Below are 23,115 nucleotides of genomic sequence, written 5' to 3'. Positions count from 1 at the left end.
CTTTAAGCAGCAAAAAATACAGTAAATGTATGAGTAATTTTCTAAAATACAGGAGAAAATGCATTGAAAGTCCCTTTTGGGCCCCCTCCTGCTCCTGGCTACGCCGCTGAAGACTCACGCTTAAATCATTACTGCCGAGTCCATCGGAGATGTCTATACAAGAGGATACAAAGACAACAAAAATTTTAAGCAAAAGACTTAGCAGTTTTATTATTTCACATATCATTAACCTCATTGAGACTAATCATTCGATACCAATTTTGGCAGTTACTGTTGCTATGGTAACCAAGCCACACCCAAAATACATGATTTTAATGCTCTTACGGTAACAGCTCTAGCTCTGAAACTATAATTGGAACACAAACCAAACTAAGGATATTCATTGCTAATACCTCAAACTATGTAATGAACCTAAAATTGCTATATAGTTGACATAAATGGAAAATTATCAAGTAAACAAACAAAAAGCTTATAATTTTAACCAGCATTCTTTGGTAAAAAGCCTTCATATTACTAAGCATTGTAAAAATTTCAAGGTTTTTGAGGTTCATTACAATACTACACTATCAATAATTATTCCTGCCAAATTTCATGCAATAATATTAAAAACACAGGAACTAGTGAGTGTTACGCTGAGCCATACATTAACGGAATTAATATTTTGAGAAAAATGCATTTTAAATTATGAAATAAATAATTCCTTATAAATTACAACACCTGCAGCTAAATCAATGCACTAAAATGATCCTGCACAATATCTTGGTCCTTCTTGCTGCTGTTTCTTGTCTTCCTTTCTCTTCCTTTGACCTCTGAGCACCTATCTTCAATTTTGGGACGTCTTTAGATAGTTTTTTAGACGAAACAGATCGCCTAGAGGACGTGTTGACATCAACACGTGTCTCGTCGACATCGTCTTTCTTGGCTATTTCCGGCAACGTTTCTTGCAATTTTGTGTGCTGATTGCCCGAGAATCTTCTCTTTGGTCGTCTAACACTTCGATTTTTAGGCATAATAGACTTCTTATGATGAGATTTAGAGACTTTAGAAGATATTAAACGTATAACGATCGAGAAACTTGGAAGAAATTGTAAATACTTGCAAAATGTGTGAATAACTGTGTTCCAAAACGAGGAAGTCCATGCAATGGAAATATTTTTTTTCCGATTACTATGGCCCGTTTTCATTGGAAAAAGGACGCCAAAACAATGCGTTGCCCCTGGCAACCAGGGAACGACCTTCAGAAAATCGCAAAAAAAGGAATGAAAATTTTTTTCCTGAAATACATCTAATCACAAATAAAGCAGAAATAATTTCTAGGCTAAATCAACTGGAAATTTTTTTTTGCCAATTTACTTCAAACTTGTAGTTTTTTTAGTATCATACCGCCTTAAACAAGTGCAATAAAAACGAAAAATATAAAAAGAATGACTGCAAACACTCTGCAAGCCGATTGGTGAAATTCGATGATATATAAAAAAATTAAGTATGATTGAACTGCGTGTCTAAAAATCATCAAAAATACTATTCAAAAAGACGCGTGAGCTTTCAACATGTTTCTTATCTTGTGTCAGATGGACTTTGCCTTTGTAATGATAGCCTGAAGCACGGAAATATTGACACCCCCATGTTGTCTCATCGGTTACGTTTGACGCCAAAGACAGCACTCGATGTGTTAATATTGGATCACTTCACAAAGTTGAAAACTGTTTCTGTAACGTTTCTGTAAAATTATAGTTAAAATTCCGTTTTAGCTGGATTATTTTCGATCTTGCTTAGTATGGAAATAATGATGGTTAGTGTCCAATGTAATATTTTTTTGGCCACATAGACAAAAAAATGTGTTTCTGGTCTCCGCCCACCTCAACTCAAATGTTATGCCGAGTAGGAAATTATTTTGTATTTACAGGCATTTTCAGGCATAAATAGCGGTGTTCCAATAACTAAGGTAAAGATCGGGGGCGAGGAAGGGAAGCTGATTAATGAGCTGTTGGTGCTTTATTCGAGACACAAATGATTGTTTGTGCACGGTCACCATAACAGATTCTACGGAGCCCTAGAAGGGCATGTGGTCGTGCCAATTTCTTTAGCAAAATCGTGTTTATATTTTACTGGTTCGTGTTCAAGTTTGCTTGTTTCGACTTTCTATGGATCGACTTTTTACGGATCGACTTTTAAGGCTCCGTAATATTGTCATGAGGCAGTCTCCTCTTTAGTGATATAGGTACCGCTCTCTAGACGTCCACTCAGCTTTCGGGAGTAGGTGTAGACGTTTCCATGGAAACTCAACGCTACGTACATGCGTCTAGAAAATGTTGTTTAAAAAGTTTCTCATTACACGAATGTTTGACGTAAAACAAAATAAAAAGGTTCGCTTTCATGTTAATCGCCTCTACCCCTTTTTATTACAACCACAATAATAGGATTTTACATGGTAACTATAAAATAGGGCATGGAATGTTTTTCAATAGCATGTCTTGAACTAAACCTACCTGCGGTCAACTGGCACGGTGTGCTCGCTCATCATAATCATTATTATTATTATATTTATTATTATGATCATGGTAAAGCTAAACTCTCCATACAGCGATTCGCATATCTAGAAAAATTAGCCAAAAATTGTCGTTTTTGACAAACGCGGTCACTTCCATGTAAGGAAACTACTAAGGAAACTGCGTTTCCTGTGGCCAAAGAAAAACGGAAGTGAGAAAACAGGGAAATCGGAGGCGCCCCTCTCTACTTCTCCTTAGTCTCCCTTCTCTGTAATTTCACCACAGGTAACCCGTTCTTTTACTTCTTTTTTTTTCTTTACGAGTTTCCTGCGGAGGAGGCTATCTCTTCCAATGTCTTTGGTCAAATGGGTGGATAGGTTGGTAAACTAGGCACGACCTTGTAGCGGTTCTCTACCAGTGTGGATGAGACACCGCAGTCAACGAAGATAAACAGCCATCACGTCGATACCCTTGTGATTAGCTGAAAAGAACAAAAGAAATGATCGACTCATTAAAACGATGAATTAATAGTCATTAGAGCGGTATTGTCACCAGTGTAATCCGGTCGATTACATAACAATCTCCGATTTGATGATTTTAAAAAAATAACAAAAAATTTCGCAATTGTAAAAGCAGTGTGTCTATTAAAAGTTTCTTTGAGGATCTGACTGATAATTTAGTGCGTACGGCCTGTTAAATAGCCCGGAATCAAATAGATTATTTTGTCTTGGTTGAGGTTTCCCACGGCCCTCCGGAAGTTACGCTACCCGCTCTATGTTAGTCTGCTTGGCATCCGCTTTTAGTGTCACGCACGCCTTTTCCACGTGACACGACATGACGGAAAAGAAGGAAAATTTATTTTAAAAAGCCAAAATCTGGTTATGTGCACTTCGGCCTCACATTATTTGTGTTTTAAAAATCAGTCCGTAATGCCAGGAACCTATAGCCACTGAAGAAATTGTGTCTTCTCTGGAATCTGGAATTGCGCGTTTTCCAGGTTTATCCGTCATGTCACGTGTGTCACGCACGCCTCAAAGCGGCTGCCAAGCAGACTAGTCCTACTTAAGTCTGTCTGCCTTTTTATATTTGACAGTCCGCCCGCACGTCCCTCCTGTTTGTCTTTTGATTTCAGTCTGACTGCCATCGGCCCTCGTGTGGCCCTCGTGGTTCTTAAGAAGACGGTTCATTTTATGTTTGTATTTGGATAGAAAACGTTTCTAGATGGACCAAGACCCTGCTATCAGAGCTAAGATACTGATTTGAGCTTTATTGATTCGTGGTACCCCACTGAACCCAACCCTGTGTTTTTCCCTATACACCCCCCTGCTCGCGTGTGTATTACAAATGAATTGCTCAAATCACCAATAAAGCTGCAATCTTTGCGTCCGCTTTGAAGAACATCAAACTGTTGACAGACTCCAGGGTAGTCAGGGCAGATCCCTTTCAGAGTAAACTCAAGAATCGCGACACTCAGAGCTGGGTCGGTCCACGGCGAACTAAGAACTCGACTTTTTTGCATCCAGCTCATCTTGTCGGATTTCTTTGCGTTGAAAATCATGTGAAACACCGAGAACCCCTCAACATACGCACCTACAAGCACCTGTTGAGGGATACATTGTTAATATTTCGGTAGCATCAGGCCCGTAGTCAGGGGGGTTCGGGGTTCCTGAAGAGCACCCCCCTTCTCGACCATATCAATCAATGGCTGTCGTTTTTCTAAATTGTCTAAAAGAGCCTGGGGCGAGCGCGCGGGAGACCTGTGATATTCTAAAACGTTAGGGACTAGGCTCCATTTCCAAGATGGCTGCCAGCAAACACGGATTTCTCAAGATTTACAAAGTTCTAGAGAAACAAAAAAGCGACAAAAATGATTGAAGCAGATTCACAAATATGGTGTGTAATTCCTAATAAGGAAATGAAAGAGCGAGCTAGAAAAACGACAGTTTTGAAAACAAGATTGACTGAAATGTGGAAAGTCCACTCTAATTAAGGAAATTAACCGCCACTACAAGGTAGGACAAGCTACCTTTTAAAAAATGCCCCGCTTTATGGGTCAATGAACCCCGTCCCCCCAAACCCCACCCCCCACCCTGCTCAAAATCCCGGCTACGAGCCTGCCTAAGCATAACCTTTTCTAACGCTAAATTCATAGTTAAGATCAATCCTCTGAATTTCATTGCCCAGTTCTGTACAAGGGCCCGCGATATTGCTTGAATCACCATAGAAGATCTTATTTTAAAAGAATAAAGAAAATCTCACCGTAACTTCAATTTCAGAGGAATTACCTTAACCTTAGATAGCCGGACTTCTTACCTCATTCGGTCCAAAGGCATCCCAATCCTCGACGATCATACTCTTGTAATGGCTTGTGTTTGTCTTTGTGACGGAGAGTGCGTTACTGTCTGCGTCACGTGTTAGATTGGAGGCCCACAAAACAGTGGTCAGCGGAGACTGCCCTGACACGACCTTGAAAACCATTGTCCATCCTAAAAGTAATATGAAGTGCAATGACAGAGTGTATCTTAGGGTGTGTTCGCATGAAGCGATTTTTCTCGGGGGATAGGTACAACTCTGGCTCGGCAAATAAACAAACAGACAAATAGACAGATGAGTTATCCCCATCTTCTAGACCAAGACAACTTGGGGTCCCGAATGTCTGTTGTTGCACTACAGAAAATGTATGGAATTTTCACTTTATGGTTTAAGATAACTCTGAAGCCTGGCGAGCGTGCAGGAAACCTGTGGTGCTCTTTCAAGAGCTATCGCTAGCTTTCGCGTAGCAAACACTAATTCCTGCAAGCTCACGTCGCATTTATAAAAAGTGGACCCCCAAATATGGTGAGTATTGTCCTAATAAGGAGCTGGCAATGCGACCACAAAAGCCGACAGGTTTTGAAAAATTGATATTGATTGACTTAAGTTTTAGGGGCGGACAAAAACCAGTATAAGAAGCAGGGGTGTAACCAGGGGGGGATGGCCTAGGGCCCCCCCTTTAGCAGCCAAAAATACAGTAAATGTATGAGACATTATTTAAAATACAGAAGAAAATTCCTTGAAAGTTCCTTTTGTGCCCCCTCCTGTTAAAAATCCTGGCTACGCCGCTGAGAAGATTATTTCCGCGTTCACAAGGAGACTGGAACTAGCTTCTGTCGAATATTAGAAACGCAGATGAAAAACAAGACAAAGAATTGTTTATTCTGCACCTTTTAGCCTAGAATAATGTTTATTTATTCATTTTACTTTTGTATTTATTATTTTTAATCGAAACGCGTTGTTCACCTTTGTTTCGTACAATATAGAAATAACAGAACTACACAAAATTATAAAAAAGAGATGTAAGCGTTTAGCTTACTATCATCCGCTGTTGTCATATCACAGTAAACATAAAGTGTTTAGCTTACCACCATTCGCTGTTATCTTATCACAGTAAACATAAAGTGTTTAGCTTACCATCATTCGCTGTTATCATATCACAGTAAACATAAAGTGTTTAGCTTACCACCATCCGCTGTTATCATATCACAGTAAACATAAAGTGTTTAGCTTACCACCATTCGCTGTTATCATATCACAGTAAACATAAAGTGTTTAGCTTACCACCATTCGCTGTTGTCATATCACAGTAAACATAAAGTGTTTAGCTTACCACCATCCGCTGTTATCATATCACAGTAAACATAAGTCGAAACACTCGATCCACTTGAGGCCAAAATACGATAGACACCGCTGATTGTGAAACCGAGGGCTCGGATGGACGCACAACTTGTTGGCACTACAAGAATGATATATAAATAACTCAGTTATTTTCCACATTAAGAACTCATCTCACGAAAAACATCGTTATTCATGCATCTTGACCTTTTAAGATCATCTTAAGAGATGGATTGCATTCAGCCTAATGGACTACTCTTAATTAACTTTGCTATTTGCATAAACTGCCCAGATGACGTTTGTAGAGAAATTTTACCTTCGTAGGTGAGGAGTTTTTTTTTTTGCATTCTGTAAATCTCGGTTTTGAAGATTCGAGCAGTATAAAGTATAACTAGCATATCGATAGTTAATTCCAGCAATAAGTTCGCGCGCGCATTACCATAGAAACCTATCTCAACTACATGAATGGAGCGCGCGCTTTTTTAAAGATGGACCTGCGGTGTAAAATACCCATGTTGTGCGGGGGCGCGCAGGGGCTGCGCCTGCGGTATAAAAGGCCCTGCCCGGGGCAGATGGCGACTCACTCAAACCGTCAAGTAGCGCAGAGCTCTAGCATTTTTCTTTCCTATGTGTCATAAACACTGAAGATTTCTCCTGAATACCTTTTTCACAGTTCCTCCCTGAGACACCTGCTTGGCACCTGCACGTGTAGTTGTTCACGTGATCAATGCATTTTCCTTTGTTCTTACACGGATTTCCGGCACATTCATCAATGTCTGCAAATTTAAAGACGATTTTCGATATGATGATGGTTACAACGTATGTGAAAAAAGGGTTGATTGTACATGCGCAGAAAGGTGGATTATTTATAAATACCTCTTTCTTAGGGCGCTTTTTTCTCTATCATTCTGAAATGGGAATGGTCTTACTGTCGAATCCGTTGTATCGCGACGCCGCATTTTCAAAACATCGATTTGTTTTTGTCTTTTGGGATTTATTGTTCCGCCAGTCAAATTACTCTAAGCCAATCAGATTCTTGCCATCTCTCGCCTAGTGAAGTTGCCCGGCTTTCTGTCGCGACACTGTCTGGTTTTCGTTCAGAGGATAGCCAGGGAAGTGGCTATCAAAGCGAGACTCTGATTGGCTCAGAATAGTTTTACTGACGGAACAGAAAACCAAAACAAATCGTGTTTTGAAAACGCAGGTCGCGATATAACGGATTCGACAGTAAGAGAATGTTCAGAATGCATTCGAGTCATTCTGCTGGTAGCAGAATGGGTGGAATGGCCATCATTCCATTCCGGAATGGGAACCCGGGTAAACGAACGCGCGCTTCTACTATTCTAATCATTCTAATTCCGGAATCACTAGAAAAAAAACGCGCCCTTAAGTATGTACCGCTTGCATTTCGGTCTTTGACTTACCATACCATTTTGACTCGTTGTATCGTTAGTCCTTCAATGGCATTAAGTATCCTTTTTATAGACCGAGTATTATTATCCCAGAAGCATTCATTAGCAGGGCATCAATGGCGGCTACCATTACTTACAACATTACAACAGTACATTACATTACCTATCTCGCAGTTCTTTCCCGTATATCCAGGCTGACACTTGCATGTGTAGTCGTTGAACCTATCAGTGCAGCTTCCTCCATTTTTACACGGACAACTTTCGCAATCATTGTGTTCTAGATAAGAAAAATAATAATTTTTATTCGTCTGTTTTAATGTAGTCTTTTTCAATATCGTTACTTAGGTAAAATATGAAACTACTGGCTACATGCTTTGAAAAGAAAACAGCAAAAAAAAATTATTGCCTTTTCCTCTAACAACAAATCCGTGGACAAAGTAGTTCAATAAACCTTGCCAAGGTTGCCTGAAAGTCAATGCATAATGACAGGAGGGAGTGTTAAGGCATTTGTAATAACTTTCCACATTTGTAATAACTTCCCACATTTGTAATAAGGTAGGCCACATTTGTAATAACGACAACATTTGTAATAAGGTAGGCCACACTTGTAATAAACTATCCATATCTCATGAAAGAAACATCGTATGACATACATGTAAATGTCAAAGGGGGGGCAACTGGATGGCCACGTGATATGGGACGTCATCCATGACATCATCAAAAATATATATATTTCACAAAAGAAACATCATATCAAGCAATGGCTGTCGTTTTTCTAAATGGTCTAAAGGAGCCTGGGGCTAGCCAGCGGGAGACCTGTGATATTCTAAAACGTTAGGGACTAGGCTCCATTCCTAGATGGCTGCCAGCAAAATCGTAGTAAACACGAACTCCTAAAAGTTTACGTGAAAATTATCGATTTACAAAGCTCTAGAGCGATAAAAAAGAGATAAAATTGATTGAAGCGGACTCCCAAATATGGTATGTAAGGCCTAATAAGGAAATGACCGAGGAGCTAGAAAAACGACGGTTTTTAAAACAAGATTGACTGATATGCGTATGGCAACCAAACTTAGTAGATGACAACAAAGCGTCAAGGGTCATAATCGATTACTTCACATATCACGTGACCATCTCGTTGCGCCTCTTTCACACCTACATGACACCTATCAAGTTTGGTTGTCATACGATGTTTCTTTCATGAGATATGGATAGTTCATTACAAATGTTGCCGCTATTTCAAATGTGGCCTCAACAGCAAGGAGGAAGGAGGTTTTTACTCAGATTTTTACTCACCAATTGGGCATGAGATGTTAAACTGTTTCCATCCGGGACAGCAAAATATTTTGGTTTCGTATTTAAGTTGGTAGACTGTCCGGTATGCGGTTCCATAAACCGTACTGGTAATGAAAGTATTGATTTACAATTACAAAGAGGCAGACGTTTCTTTAAAACTTTCTTACTCCTTTCACTCATTATGAAAATACTTCTTTAAAGAGAATCCTCGAGAAAACTTCGTAACTTTCAAAATACCTTCTCATTTTGACTAAAAAAGGCAGTAAGCCTTGTTTCTTTTCTTCTGATAGCAACTTATTTAGTTAACTAAACCCCCGCGGTACGACCAACCAAAACAATGACAATGAGCTTGTAAGTATTCCAAGGAAAGAAATTATTAGTTTTCTTATATAGAAGTATCTGCGTTTGACAAAAACGCCAATCCTTTCTTGATTTCCTTGCTATGAAAAAAAAAATTATATAAAGTATAAAGCTTTGCTTTTAGATTGTTATTCTGAAATTTTCTAACAAAATTTGCCTTCCAACATTGAAAGAAAACAATAACAAAGGTGTGGCTGAATAGTGGAAGAATGTCAATCAACTACTCCTTTTGCTAGATGCTTTGTGTATGTGACATAGGGGAATACAGATTAACCATATTCAGACTGGGGGCGGGGGCTCTTTAAGCCCTGTTTCTCAGATTTAAATACCACTTTTGACTTTATAATTTGTTTAGCTGACAAGTTTCACAAAAGCGCTAGAATTTTTTTACCTCGGATATTTGAGGGGAGGGGGGTAAATTTTGCTCTCTCAAAGCTGTTGTTCAAAATGTCACTAGATTTACTAGATTACACTTTAAAAGCTAACATTATTCATTTATCATTTATTACAACTATGAGCAGTAATAAATGCATGCAAATATTTTTTTCTGTAATAATTCCAGATTTTTTTTGCTTTTGCAAAAAATCATAAGAATCCAAGATGGCGGAAATTCTTACAAAAAATTATTATAAACGTTTTTATGGCCTTTTTGCATTGTAAAGCCGTTAAAAGGTTGATTTTGACATATCTGAATGATGCAAAAAGATTTCAACCCGATATCTGATAATTTAGGCAATATTTGCAAGAATAGCAAGGCATCGTATTTATGACGTCATTGTGGCGTCATAATTGATTCGACCACACCCAAAATAGGGCGGGACGTTTCTTTGCATGCTGGTGCTCATTGTCTGTAAGTTTGATGGTCATAACCTAAGCGGTTCATGAAATACGGAGGGGGGGCCCTTTTAGCCCCCCCCCCCCCAGTCACAGACAGCTCAAAAAAGCCCAGTCTGAATAGGGTTAAATGAGAGGTGATGTTGCTTTGTTGTTATTTATTGTTACTCACGTGCTGCCTTGACAACGGCCTAATCCCAAAATGCCACACTGATAATAGTAATAGGTGACGCGCGAAGTTCGGTATGACTGAATATTCTGAACAGTATAGCTGATAAAAAATACAAGTTTTCAAGTATGAGTACCAGTATTGGTCTACACTAGAAACACATGTTAAATCACAAAGGTGGCCATTTTTATGTGAAGAGACTTGAGTTTACTTGTTGGGGAGTTCTTTGAAATGTTATGCAGCTCTGAGGATTTTGCATTTTTCCAATATAATTTTTTAATTTTCAGTAAATGTCTTATTTTGTTTTCCGTACGTTATCGCTTTTGCTGTTATTGTTGTTGTTTATTGCCGTGTTTACACTACTAGAGCTTCCAGCAAAGGTTCGGTAATTGGCTAACTGAGGTTAGTTTTTTAGGTTAACCGCGACCGGAAACGTCAGTAGAAGTCATCGAGAACGAAGGAAATTCTACTGCAGTAGAGTCCGGCGAACAAAAGGTTGCAGTAATAAGCGCGGAAAGATAATAACGTGTAATGGTGTTAAGGCCCGTATCCAGGGGGGTGCAGGGGGTGCGTTCGCTCCAAGAAAAATCCTGGGTACAGGCCTGGTGTTAAATTGCGTGTTCTGCTTAAACCAAGTCGCTTTTCGTAACGATTCTTCGACTTATGATGGTAATGCTAGTGTCGTGTTTTCAAACATAAATTTGTTTAATCCATATTTGAAAACAAATTGTTACTCAATGTATGCTCAATAACTTGTATATAGTCTTTACAACAGCGTTCAATGTTGAAAACAAGCTAGAATAAATCCCGCCAAAGTATTTGAATGATGATCAGTGATGAGTAACCCGTGACACAAGGACACTCTATTCTTCACTGTTTGTAACTCAACTAAGTTAGATTGAGCGTGTGTAACCGCACGAAAAGTCAACCAGGGCCAACCTGGGTACAGTTAACCGAGACTCAACCTCAGTTGGCTACCTAGTGTACCCGGGGTGGATCCAGAGGTGACAAGGGGGGGGGGAGGGGGAGAAACAAGAGTTGGTGTAACTGAAAGGTATAATAACTTTATCACAATTCGTTTCCAGTAGTTATGCCAGTATATATTTATACATTGTTAAGTGTAGTGTGCATCGGCCGACATACTGTAATTTAGCTTATGCTACAAAGTATGAATAAACGATTATTATTATTATTATTATTTCAAATGAGGGGGGCCAAATTCAGTTTTCTTCCTTGATATCTTTCAATGCTTTGATAATTTCAACCAATATATATTAAAATAAGGGGGGGAGCGAAGCCAGCTCGGCCAACCCTTTGATCCGCCTCTGACACTAACCTGTCCCTACGATCGCATACATTTAATTCCCCTTGCTTCAACATCTCAGGAATGTCTGCAAAGTAACGACAAAGTTATTAAAAGTTATCCAAACAAAAGTAAAGCATGATAGTTTAGAGCATTGCGCCAAGAGGAACCAACAATAAAAAAACCCATCACATTTACACCGGATTACCAAAAACTATTTCTAAACGCCCTAAAAAGAAAAAAAAACTACTCAAATATCTTTAGAATTAATTAAGAAAGTATAAATTTAGAGCAGTTATGAGACTTTCATTGATTTTAAATAGAAAAACATTTTCACACCTTTTTCGCAGTTTCTCCCTGTATATCCTGGCTGACAGGTGCATATATAATTGTTGACTTGATCAGTGCAGTTTCCTCCATTTTTACACGGACTACTCTCACACTTATTGATTTCTAAAATGGAAGAAAGTCGTTATCTTTCCAAAATTGTTATATGTTTTGATCACTAATATGCAAGTTAAGTGAATTGCTCGCGAGCACAATTATATCTCCTCCAAGATAGATTCAAGGGCACAAAAAGGATCTGTTCCGCAGAAGTTACAGAAGAAATGGAATTCACAGAATCGGACGGATCCCCGGGAGCTCCCAGACAACAGGTAAGTGTCCAATCTGAAGCTCCACTTATGTCTTGTTTTAGTTCATTGCATTTGTTCATCGCATTTCATATATCTCGTTGTATGCCCTTGAAGAGGGTGCGTTCGCCCCTCCTGCACCCCCCCCCCCCCCACCTGGGTACGGGCCTGGATGCCTTATTCGCGGACAGCGGCGGAACTCGGCGAGTAACATGAATGTGGAGGGGCGGGCGAATTTTTTTTAGTAACAATTTCACAAAGATGCGGATGCACATCAATGTGAGTTGAAAAAGAAGTGTGTTCCCGAATACACCACTTTCTATTCCGTGTTTACCGAAAAGTCTTTTTTTGACATGGGGAAAAATCTGATATAAAACCTACTGTATTTAATTTTTTTAAAATCTGAAAATCGCCAAAGTTTCAAAGTTGTAGTTCCGAGAACGAAAAATGTCTGTTGTTGATGATCACACCTCAGGCGCGTACACAGGGATGGGGGGAGGGGAGGGGGGCACAGGGTGGTCATTTCTTATTAATGCATTTTCAGATACTATGCTTTTCCCATTTGATACCTATGCATACCCCCCCCCCCCCCCCCCCCCCGGCCACCTGATAATGTTTTCATTGAGCTCCACAACAAAATTAAAACGCAAAAATAGCAAAGTGCGACTGTTAATTAGCAATTCAAACTTGTCTTCACTCTCACCTTTCTCGCAGCGCTTGCCGGTATGTCCCTGCAGACAAATGCACTCGTAGTCGTTCTTTTCAAAAAGAGCCTTGCATATCCCTCCATGTTGACATGGTTTTTTAAAGCATTCGCTCTGAAAGCAAAATGATGTTTTCTTGTTATTTTGTTGTCATTGCTTTTTTTATTAGTTAACTTTAAGATTAGTTAATACTTTTTTAAGAAACTTATTACTCGAGTTTTAAATTTGCTAGACTCTGATAAGATTCTCCTGGCAGGGGCGGCGGAGTTGTCCCATAAGTGGGAGGGACGAAAGTTGAAGGGGGGAGTTTGGGTTATGGTTTTAGGGGGGAGGGGTGGGTAGTGGTTTTAGGGGGGAGGGGTGGTTAGTGGTTTCAAATTCTTAAGCGCTATTTATAAGAATGCGGGGGATAACCTAGTATTTTGCACGGGATTTTAAACTGTTCAATAATTTTGTTGCACGGGATTTTAAACTGTTCAATAAATTTGTTGTCGGTTGCATATTTTCCACTTGAAACGCGTTGGTTGAAAAAATCCTTCGTATATCAAGAAACATCAAGTTAATATCAAGTTAAAATGTTGCCAAGATAGGGGGTCAGAATTATATTTTCGCATAAAAGGAGGATGGCTTACTTTAAATGACATCAAAATGTCCGTTTTGTATCAAGATTTATTAAAATTTCAGTGCGCTTCGTGCGCAAATGGTTAAAAATGCCATCTCTACCTTTAACAACAAAATCGATGCAAACTTTTGAGAACCTCTTTGCAAAGTCTCACTAAAGACCGCCCTGTTCTATGAATCGCTATATATCTCTATCAACCCTTAGCGACAAAATGAGCTCGCTCGTTGGTTGTTTGTCTGGATGTCGCCTGAGCTCAAACTCAGAAAGCGGATTTCCGTATATGTAATGGTTTCGTTTCAGTATTTAATCAAGTATACAATATATGGATAAAATGAGGCTGTACATATCGTTCTCGCTGAGCGCTTGTGTTGGCGAGAGAGAGAGAGAGAGAGAGAGAGAGAGAGAGAGAGAGAGAGAGAGAGAGAGAGAGAGAGAGAGAGAGAGAGAGAGAGAGAGAGAGAGAGAGAGAGAGAGAGAGAGAGAGAGAGAGAGAGAGAGAGAGAGAGAGAGAGAGAGATTATGGTTCGCATTACATGTAGACCTGAGCGTGATTAATATCTAACAGATTATTATAACTGATATCATTACAGTGTAAGCATAAGCACCCATATTCTAGCGGCCACACCAAGACGACAAAAACGCCGCGTACAACAATCTCAGGTCTATGGGACTATGTTAAACCATTTATAATTACTCAATCCGGACACTTTTTTTATTAGACAGAAAGAAGAAAATTCCAACTCTGCTTTGAACTATTTCCAGAAAAAGAAAATTCCCAGATTCTCAAATGAAACGCTTTGGGCTTTTTGGTCCTTAATTGTATATAGGCAAGATATGAGTTTTAAACAACTGTTTCCTAAACATTTTGCGTTTTAGTCGAAATAAGCTAAGCGGTGCTGACGGTTATCCATGCCGAAGTTAAATGCATCTCTTGTCGGTTGAATCCGTCGGCCCCCCGGTAAACTGGTAACGCTTTTAGAGGCAGCGTTCCCAAAACGGTATAATTGACTTATGTTATTTTTCGCAAAAGATTATAACTTGTTTTGTTATCGATTCCCTGATGAGATATTAATGTTTAAATAACAGGGGGCGCACGGAATAAAGTATTTTACGGAACTCTGTTTCTTGTTTGTTAATTCATTGAACCTTTTTTCGTGTAAAATTGTTACACTTACTACACCTAAAATGAAATTTGTTTCAACATCTTGATCACGCAATTTGAGATCAGGAGACACTATGGAAATAACATTGAAATAATAATTCAGAACTATTTTGATCAATTTACGGAAAGTTTGAATTATTCATGAACTAGCTTTTACAAAACAACTTTTTTTTCCTTATTTTTCAGTTTTTTCTATCTTTTCTTTTCTTCTTTTTAATTGTTAGTAAAGCTACCATTTACATCGAGCTCGATTTCACACACCCTTTTTGTAGCGAGGAGTACGTCCTAATTATCAATCCTATTATTTCTAGTTTTTTTTTTTACATTTTCTCTTCTTTGTTTTTAACAATTTACATGGAAGCTAGTTTACTTACGTAAGACGCTAGAAAATGCATAGAAAACCAAGAAACGAGAGCTATTATAGCCTTTTTTTTTATTAATTTTGTACTTTTAAAAGCTGATGGAAAAAGACTTTCGAATTCTGGTATTAAGTTATTCTCTTAAGGCTAGACTAGAGTCGAAAAAAAAAAAATCCGAACTCTAATTTCAGGGAAAACCTCATTCAAAATGTTTGTAGTTTGTAGGTTGGAGCTGGTTGTACTACTTAAAGTTGTCTGTCATCTATCACCTAGGAAAGCGGATAAAGTAGGAATATAGTGAATGGCCGTGATCTCGAACTGAATGTGATATATCGAAAACTCCTTCTCCGTCTAAGAAGACATCATTACTCACCGGGGTTTCGTAGTGGTCGAACGTCTTGCTTGGTACATACTTCTCCCTTTCAAGGAACCTGTCCGAGAATAAAACCTCACAGAGATACTTTCCATCTGCGTTACGTTCAATTGCCAAGTTAAACGATCTTGCTGGTTTTGTTTTTAAAGATTTTAACAAACATTGGCTTAATTTATCAACTAAAAAAGCCGTTTTGTTTGTTGAGTTTAAATAACTTTCTGGTTCACGCTGAAATGAACGAACTGAAGGGGAGCCTTGCGACATTTTTCCAATGAATAGTTGACAAATGAGGGTGGTCATTGAAAGAACGAAGGAAATCCATGCAAGTCCGTTCATCCTGACCAGAAGTTAACAAAACAATGAAAACACTTCAGCATGGGCATGCGTTATAAGGTGCAGTTTCTCAGCGTGACAATGGCATGACAGCCACTAGGCTGACTTGTGTATACGGGTAATAATGATAAGAATGTAACTATAAATTAAATATACCATTTAAAAAAGAATAAGTGGAAAACTTATTTGCGTTGCGAGCTATGTTTGTACTATTTACATTATGGCATTGGATATATATATATATATATATATATATATATATATATATATATATATATATATATATATATATATATATACACTGTATATATACAGTGGAACCTCTATATAACGAACACCCTTAATGGAGGTCGACTTTTTTCGATCAAATTCGAGAGTAAACACATTTTTTATCGACTTTAACTACCTTAGAGTTCATAACTAGCAGTCTCCGTACATTTTTTGCGCAATTTTCATATTGCTTGAGACGCGATTGTCTACAGCATTTGGTGTACTGTATAACACCTGAAACAAAACAATGGCGAAGTGTACACGAAGTTACAAATCATGAAGTCAAAAGGTAGAGACTGCGATCCCTATTTAAAAAAAACTATCTACCGTAGTTTGCTTCTTTTGTCCTGCTAATTGTAAAGAATACAGAATTTCATTTGCGCGAACAAAAAGAAGAGACAGTTCCTCGTGCCCTTTGTCTTGGGCGAATTGACGAAGACGTTCACCATGCAATGTACCTTCTGCTAATGTCAGGATCGTCTCCTTTGTCCCTACTATCTGTACGTCGGGTTCATTGTCATCACTATTTGTTTCATCTTCCCCCTAAGTCATATCGTCCTGATCAAATAGATCTCCCTGGCCTGGTCTCTCCAGTCTGCACGGGTTGGATCTAAAGCTAGCTGACAAGTTGGCTCGTTAGCATCAATATCTAAAAATTCCTGTGCGGTGCAGGGAGCACTTAGCGTTGCTAACATGGTGTCGATTTGTTCATGCTGTACAAGGTTTTCTCCCTCAAACGGGTCGTCGTCTACAGGTTCAGTATCAGGGTAAAGACCAGTGCTCTTAAAGCACTTAATGATATAGCTTTCCTGTACTTCAACCCACGCCTGCTTACCCCACTCTATTGACATGAGCACGTCGATTGACTTCACAATGTCCGTCGCAGTTATTGTAGCTGAAACTTTGCTACAGATAAATCGAAGCATTCGCTTTTTGTAATGGATCTTCCAATTTGCAATAATGCCGGAATCTAAAGGCTGGGTCTTCGAGGTCGTATTCTTCGGAAAAAAGATTATCTTGATATTGGAATAGGTATTTTTCAATGAGGGCGGGTGACATGGGGCATTGTCCATAAACAGCATGATATTTCGATTTTCCCTCTTCAGTCGCCGATTCAACTTGGCCAGAACTTCCTGCATAATTTCAGTTCTTATCCATGCTTTGTCGTTTGCAAAATACCTGCATGTATAGGGATACTGCTTGTTCGGTAGATTCTTAAAACAGCGCGGGTTCTCAGACCGACCTATAACTATTGGAAGTTCCTTCTCTCCCGCTGCATTAACTCTTTGTGCCCAAGTGTTCCTTTGTTTTGACTTTTTCCCGCCACTACAACGCATGCCTAGTTCATTTCAGTTTCGTTCATATTCCAAACGTTCTTAGCATCCCACCCTCTAGTGATTTCTCTGGCCCTTTCTTTCCAGCTTTCTACCGTCTCTGGGTTCACTCCAGCTTCCTCTCCTGACACCGCCATCTGACCGATGTTGTGCTGTCTCTTGAATTTCTCAAGCCATTCATTTGATCCTGTGAATTCATTCAAACCTAGTCTTTCAGCAATGATCATCGCTTCCCCTTGTATCATAGTACCAGAGATGGGTATGTTAGAGTTACGGCACATTTGATACCAATACCAAACAGCATCGTTTACATTGGCATACTTTCCCGTTCTGATTCTCTTAAGTTTGCTATGTCCAATTTTTCTATTCAAGTAAATGCATGTTCGATTTTTGCTTATCCATGGCTAGAAATAACAAGTTAGACCTCACATGAAATTCCATCCAGCGTTGGGAATTTTGCAAACACCTTTTTGACAGCTCAGATAGCACGCGGCATTATTGTTGCTATAAATACAATGCCAGGAACCGCGTGAGGGGGGCGATCCATGAAGACAACACACGTCGTTTGTTGAAGCACGTTAGTGTATTTCTTTGACAGAGTACAGTAATCTTAAATCCCCTCTAATATGTATAATGAAGAGTTTTAAGTACCGTCATTCATCCGAGGGTATCACGAATACAAAGAAATATGGGAGCCAAGTATCGACGAAGAGTACGATTTGAAACGTGAACCTTTTAACAAAGAAGATTCAAATGCTGTAGCAGTGGTCCGTAAAAAATCAAAAAGATCCCGGCGGGGTAGAAGTCGCAAAAACAAACCTTATTCTCACCAAATGAGACAAGAGATATGGAGGTTGTTGGGCATGCACCAAGACTTATGGCCCTTTGGTTATCTAGATATTTGAAGCGATCAACTAACGCGGCGTGAGTTAAAATAACTGGCAAGCGTGTAAACAGAGGCGGCGGTTGCGGCCTCGAGATTCCAGCCATGTTTATTTTCAAGAACCAAGCAGCATTAATGACCATTTTTTCATCACTTCGAGCTGTACAAGTCTCAGCGTATTTTGCTTACTTTTTGTAAAATAAAGTTTCTAAGCAAAGTGTATCGTTAATGTCGTTAATGTCGTTTGGCCGGTTACATGAAATTATTATAAGCATTCTCGAGAAAGGTAACCACGGTATCCTCTGAATAGAGGTAAAAAATACAGAGATTGTTTAAGACAGGACCGTGGAATGTGTCCGCGTCCGCTTAATAGAGGTGTCCGCTTAATGGAGGTATCATGCATTAACTGAATTTAAGTGGCAAAAAAATCGGGACTTAATTGTCATTGTCATTGCCATTGTCATTGTTATTGTCATTGTTATTGATATTGTTTTTGTTATTATTTATTCGGGCAAGAACGAGTGAAATACCGGCACTGCGTAATTGCAGACAGACCTATTGCAGGTGATATAGAATCTAACGGTATCTGAATTGAGTAAAAAAGCGCGTTTCAGCTGAATCAGAAAAAAATATGCGTTTGGATGCTTTCGTGACGACCTCTACGCTATGCTTGTCCCATGAAAGATTTGGGTTAGTTACACCAAGTAATAAGTTAATGCGTTGTTTTTATAGCGAAAATGCAGCATCTAAGTATTGGCAGCTTGAGACACCCTACGGAATAGCAGATTTTAAAAAGGTTCAAAGGTTTATCAAATGGCTTCTCCCTTCCCGTCCCTAGTAGCTAAAAACCGCTCCCTGTGGCCCGTGGGATCCCTGTGCTAAAGATACAGCTGGCCGTACTTCGGGGGCTCAACTGTGCTATCTATATCTCAAGATGGCGGCAAAATTTGACTTGATGGTCTGAATGGCTTCTGTTTCGAATTTATCGAAAGAGAAAGGAACAACGGATTTTCCTTCATCTGAATTCTTATCATCACTTCTTGCGTCTTACCCAACAGAATGGCAAGGCGTTTTCGGAGCGTTAAACTCAAATATTGAGCCGATCTCAAACGCCGCTTTCTGGCTCGAGATGAAAATATCTGCTGCAAAGTACGAAGACAAAATCCCACCATTCTGGAGCGATTTTCTCAAGCACTTAAAACAAGAGTATCCAGTCGTCTTGGATAATGAGATCAACTTCAAACCAAAGCTTTTCTTGCTCCCGCTGAACCTACAACGAAATGTGCTATCGTTTATAACAGAAAACATTGAGAAAATTCCATCTGAATTTTTGAAGACATTCGTAGAGGAATTGTTAGTAAATGAGAAGGATTTACACATATGGACCTCTACATTATTAAGAGTTCTTCGGGTAAAGATCGAGCAAGCTGAGCAACAAAAGAAAGGCATCCTAGATACTGTTTATTTTACTCAAATTACAACGGAGCATAGTCGAAGTAAGCTTGATAAATTGTGTGATAGAATACGCGAAACCAGAGACAGTGTTGATAAAATGGCGGATATTCACTTAGTTTCTATTGATGATATTGAATCCTATACGAAATTACCGCTTCTGTCAGCTAGCAGTAGTAGTAATGCAGACTATATTGACCAGATACAAACAGATTTTCAATCATGTGATACTATAAGACATGCAAGGATAGATGATGGAGAAAATGCTTCTGAAAGCAAGGAATCTGAGTTGCTGTCACCAACATCAAACTCACCTAAAACTGTTACAAAAGCTATTGATGCAGAAATCCCAATAAAAAAGCGTAAACTTGATGACGCAAAAGCTGATATCATCAAGATTGCTCCAGATGATGCAGAAATTCTAGATATCGATGAGAACACTACATCAGACCCTGTAGAACCTTTCATCAAAGAGAAGGGAGAGGCTCTCAAACAGCTGTGCTTGACATTGTCTGATGCTGGCAACACTGGCGCCAATGAAGAATTGAATGCTTTGGAATCCTTTCTAGAGCTGCCAACTGATAAATTGGAAACTATTTGTAGATATGCATACATTGAGTGTATCAATGAACAGGTGTTTTGTATTCTCTGTCAGATGTTTTTGTCTCTCCCGTCGGAACCAAGCTTTGCAAATACTTGTACATTTGCAAGATGTTGCATTCTACCCCAGCTAAGACAGCTAAACCAAGCAGCCTCCAGGATTCTCATAACTGCAGTAATATCATTTGCTAAGAAAAACCCCAAGCCACTCTGTGAGGCGGTTTTTGCGCCCCTGATAAAAGACCCTAGTTTCAATACCTTTCAAGCAGAAACTATATGCCGAATATTAAAGGATGCCTTTTGCTCAGTCAGCTCACAACATCTTCTTTCTTTCATTGTAAAAGAAGGTGCACCAAATACCAAATATAATTGGTCGGAAGAAATCCTCACCGTTATTCAGGCGATTTTAGAGTCAAAACCAGTCTTTGAGGAAGGGCTGTATAGCTCTTTTCTTCAAACCTTGGATAACCAGTCTGCAAGGTTCTCTAAATCATTAAAGTTTTCAAAGATGCTACTGGAGGTGATTAATAAAAATAAACAGCTTGCTGCAGGTCACAGACAACTTCTGCTGGGGATAACGGAGAGATGTGAGACATTCTTGAAGAAAGCCCTTATAACTGCTGTGAAAAAGCTCAAGGAATGATAAATTTATTTGAGACAGATGGACAAGTATTCTCTGGTAAAAACGAAGGTATTGAGATGTCATATTGAGATATGTCTTATGCTTTATAATTCAATTGTATACATGATTCCCATAGGATCACACTTTGAAATTGGAGTTTATTATTCTATGTATCCTTGAAAACTCACAAAAAATGTCCCTTTGTTCAACTGTCATCAAAGTGAAACTACAGCACTTGTTGCTGTTTCTTTAATAAGTGGGGTTGTACTGATATGTAATTGATAGCACTATCATGGCCAATCAAATGCTTGCATTTAGTTTCCCTCTTTAACTCAACACAAGTTCTTCTTTATACTTTTTCTAAGAAAATAATAGAAACATATACTATTTCTGTTTGCCTTAAAGCATGGTTACATGTGGTCTTTATTTTGATATCGTATATAAGTCCACCTTTGGGTACCCAGGGCAACGAGGTCACCGTAATTATCTAATAATTTTGATCATCTTTAAAATGTACTGTTTAATAAACAAGCTAGTGCCTTTTGGCGATCTAACAATCATCATCATCATCCTGGTTGTCTCTCGAGCCGAGGAAGACGATACGTTGAATCTCATCTTATTTGTGGACACGCATGTGGCTACGCAGACCAAAGTCCGATGCACAGATGCGGTTGCAGATGGGGCATGGGACGCCAGTTGTCGGGACAGAGGCAGAAGCAGCTCGGTGACGCCGGTCACGTGCAGCCGTAAGGCGACTACGACGGTCACCCCCAAAGGACTGCACCGCATTACTTGTGAGGGCACGCCAGCAGGTTCTATTGGACGCCGCCGCCTCGAGCTGTCGAGGCAGGAGACTTGTCTATTTGAGGTTGGATTTGAGGTTGTCTTTGTACCTCTTCTTTGGGCGACCCTTCTTGCGGTAACCAGACGCTAGCTCACTGTAAAACACCTGCCGTGGAATTCTTGACTCCTCCATGCGAATGACGTGGCCAGACCAACGAAGCTGGGCTTGGAGTATCTTGGCTTCAATGCTTGTGGTGTCAGCTCTGTCTAGGACTTCGATGTTTGTAATGCGGTCCTGCCAGCGTATGCGCATGATTGCCCGCAGAGAGCGTGTGTGGAATTGGTCCAGCTTCTTGTCAACGGTACAGGGTCCAAGTCTCGCAGCCGTATAGTAGTGACGGGAGGGCGATAGCATTATAAACCTTCAGCTTTGTTGACAGGCAAATGTCCTGATGTTGTAAAACTTTGGTACGGAGTTTGCCCAATGCATGGCTCGCGCATTGGCTCGCCAATCAAATGCTTGCATTTAGTTTCCCTCTTTAACTCAACACAAGTTCTTCTTTATACTTTTTCTAAAAAAATAATAGAAAAATATACTATTTCTGTTTGCCTTAAAGCATGGTTACATGTGGTCTTTATTTTGATATCGTATATAAGTCCACCTTTGGGTACCCAGGGCAACGACGTCACCGTAATTATCTAATAATTTTGATCATCTTTAAAATGTACTGTTTAATAAACAAGCTATTGCCTTTTGGCGATCTAACAATAGCCATTTTGTAAAAGAGCGGCATATGAAAGTTAAATCCAATTTGTGATCAGATCCGTTCACCGGATTTGATAAATGGCTATTGAATAAGAAATGAGTTTTTATAAAAGGCTTACTAAACGATGCTGGTGCTTCGCGGTATGAAGGCTATTATCCTAAGATAACTTTTTGATATTATTACTTGCCAGCTACAAAAATTGTGCGCACTCGCTCACAACCCGTAGTGCTGACGACCAGATGATCAAAAAATGGAAACGCTCTTCAGCAATGGAAGTCCAATGGTAGTAAAACAATTCGTAGAGAAATAAAGTTTGGAAGTTTGTAATGAGAGATGTTCTCGCGCTGCATTATTATTGTTATTATTATTATTTTATTTCAATGCGCGAATTTTATCACTGAGGATATTGTACGAGGCCATATTTTTGGTTAACGCGGAACCATTTTGTCATCCTTAGCAAAATACAAAGTACGATGAAGCATCCATTTCTATCGGCTTTTTTGGAAAAGCCTTTGCGATACCTTTGAGTGAAATAAGGTATGGAGGTAAAAACCGTCGTTTTTAGATGGCCATTTCGAGACCTCATTACATAAATTATATTCTATTTTTGAATGTAAATAATAAGTGAAGATTGCGAAAACGAAAAGCTGGCCAAAAATTTGCGCAAAAAATCATCACACCAAAACTTTCATTAACAGTATTTTT

The 23,115-nt window shown here is 39.3% G+C and overlaps 5 protein-coding genes across 6 annotated transcripts; 1 reads left to right on the top strand and 4 right to left on the bottom strand.

Annotated features, from left to right (window-relative positions):
* Positions 1-2,372: 2,372 nt before the first annotated feature.
* LOC125560611 (neurogenic locus notch homolog protein 1-like) lies at positions 2,373-10,374 on the bottom strand. Its single transcript, XM_048722412.1, has 9 exons — positions 10,364-10,374; positions 10,215-10,313; positions 8,849-8,952; positions 7,716-7,829; positions 6,803-6,916; positions 6,136-6,261; positions 4,803-4,975; positions 3,852-4,089; positions 2,373-2,970 (listed from the first exon to the last, which is right to left on the bottom strand). The coding sequence occupies exons 1-9, from the start codon at positions 10,372-10,374 to the stop codon at positions 2,927-2,929; spliced, it is 1,023 nt and encodes a 340-aa protein (XP_048578369.1). The 3' UTR covers positions 2,373-2,926.
* Positions 10,375-11,446: 1,072 nt separating this feature from the next.
* LOC125560684 (protein crumbs homolog 1-like) lies at positions 11,447-15,757 on the bottom strand. Its single transcript, XM_048722833.1, has 4 exons — positions 15,367-15,757; positions 12,850-12,964; positions 11,854-11,967; positions 11,447-11,602 (listed from the first exon to the last, which is right to left on the bottom strand). The coding sequence occupies exons 1-4, from the start codon at positions 15,700-15,702 to the stop codon at positions 11,472-11,474; spliced, it is 696 nt and encodes a 231-aa protein (XP_048578790.1). The 5' UTR covers positions 15,703-15,757; the 3' UTR covers positions 11,447-11,471.
* Positions 15,758-16,517: 760 nt separating this feature from the next.
* Positions 16,518-17,306, bottom strand: LOC116618327 (tigger transposable element-derived protein 6). Its single transcript, XM_032381855.2, has one exon. It carries the CDS (start codon positions 17,304-17,306, stop codon positions 16,518-16,520), a length of 789 nt encoding a protein of 262 aa, XP_032237746.2.
* Positions 17,307-19,095: 1,789 nt separating this feature from the next.
* On the top strand, positions 19,096-21,173 carry LOC5512430. Its single transcript, XM_001632711.3, has one exon. The coding sequence runs from the start codon at positions 19,151-19,153 to the stop codon at positions 20,879-20,881; it is 1,731 nt and encodes a 576-aa protein (XP_001632761.2). The 5' UTR covers positions 19,096-19,150; the 3' UTR covers positions 20,882-21,173.
* A 170-nt stretch (positions 21,174-21,343) lies between these two features.
* Positions 21,344-22,058, bottom strand: LOC125560641. Of its 2 annotated transcripts, XM_048722580.1 has the most exons (3): positions 21,736-22,058; positions 21,615-21,677; positions 21,499-21,577 (listed from the first exon to the last, which is right to left on the bottom strand). In XM_048722580.1, the coding sequence occupies exons 1-3, from the start codon at positions 22,056-22,058 to the stop codon at positions 21,499-21,501; spliced, it is 465 nt and encodes a 154-aa protein (XP_048578537.1). The 2 variants fall into 2 exon arrangements, with proteins under 2 accessions (XP_048578536.1, XP_048578537.1); XM_048722579.1 differs by having other exon boundaries at positions 21,344-21,677.
* Positions 22,059-23,115: the final 1,057 nt, after the last annotated feature.

Source organism: Nematostella vectensis, chromosome 15 (genome assembly GCF_932526225.1).
Source record: "Nematostella vectensis chromosome 15, jaNemVect1.1, whole genome shotgun sequence".
Taxonomy (NCBI): Eukaryota; Metazoa; Cnidaria; class Anthozoa; order Actiniaria; family Edwardsiidae; genus Nematostella; species Nematostella vectensis.
Note: the sequence above shows the minus strand (reverse complement) of the source record. Positions and strands in the feature narration are given on the sequence as shown.

Excerpts from the sequence above, each read along its gene's own strand:
- LOC125560611 (XM_048722412.1), bottom strand. Across the intron at positions 6,262-6,802 it reads AGGGAGGAACTGTGAAAAAG|TGCCAACAAGTTGTGCGTCC; the intron begins GTATTCAGGAGA and ends TCATTCTTGTAG. Across the intron at positions 2,971-3,851 it reads CAAAGATTGCAGCTTTATTG|CTAATCACAAGGGTATCGAC; the intron begins GTGATTTGAGCA and ends TGTTCTTTTCAG.
- LOC125560684 (XM_048722833.1), bottom strand. The coding sequence starts at position 15,702 with ATGAACGGACTTGCATGGATTTCCTTCGTTCTTTCAATGACCACCCTC. Across the intron at positions 12,965-15,366 it reads TCGACCACTACGAAACCCCG|AGCGAATGCTTTAAAAAACC; the intron begins GTGAGTAATGAT and ends TTTTGCTTTCAG. Across the intron at positions 11,968-12,849 it reads CGGCAAGCGCTGCGAGAAAG|AAATCAATAAGTGTGAGAGT; the intron begins GTGAGAGTGAAG and ends CTTCCATTTTAG.
- LOC116618327 (XM_032381855.2), bottom strand. The coding sequence starts at position 17,306 with ATGCGTTGTAGTGGCGGGAAAAAGTCAAAACAAAGGAACACTTGGGCA.
- LOC5512430 (XM_001632711.3), top strand. The coding sequence starts at position 19,151 with ATGGCTTCTGTTTCGAATTTATCGAAAGAGAAAGGAACAACGGATTTT.
- LOC125560641 (XM_048722579.1), bottom strand. The coding sequence starts at position 22,058 with ATGCTATCGCCCTCCCGTCACTACTATACGGCTGCGAGACTTGGACCC. Across the intron at positions 21,678-21,735 it reads AGGTACAAAGACAACCTCAA|AGAACCTGCTGGCGTGCCCT; the intron begins ATCCAACCTCAA and ends GCGGCGTCCAAT.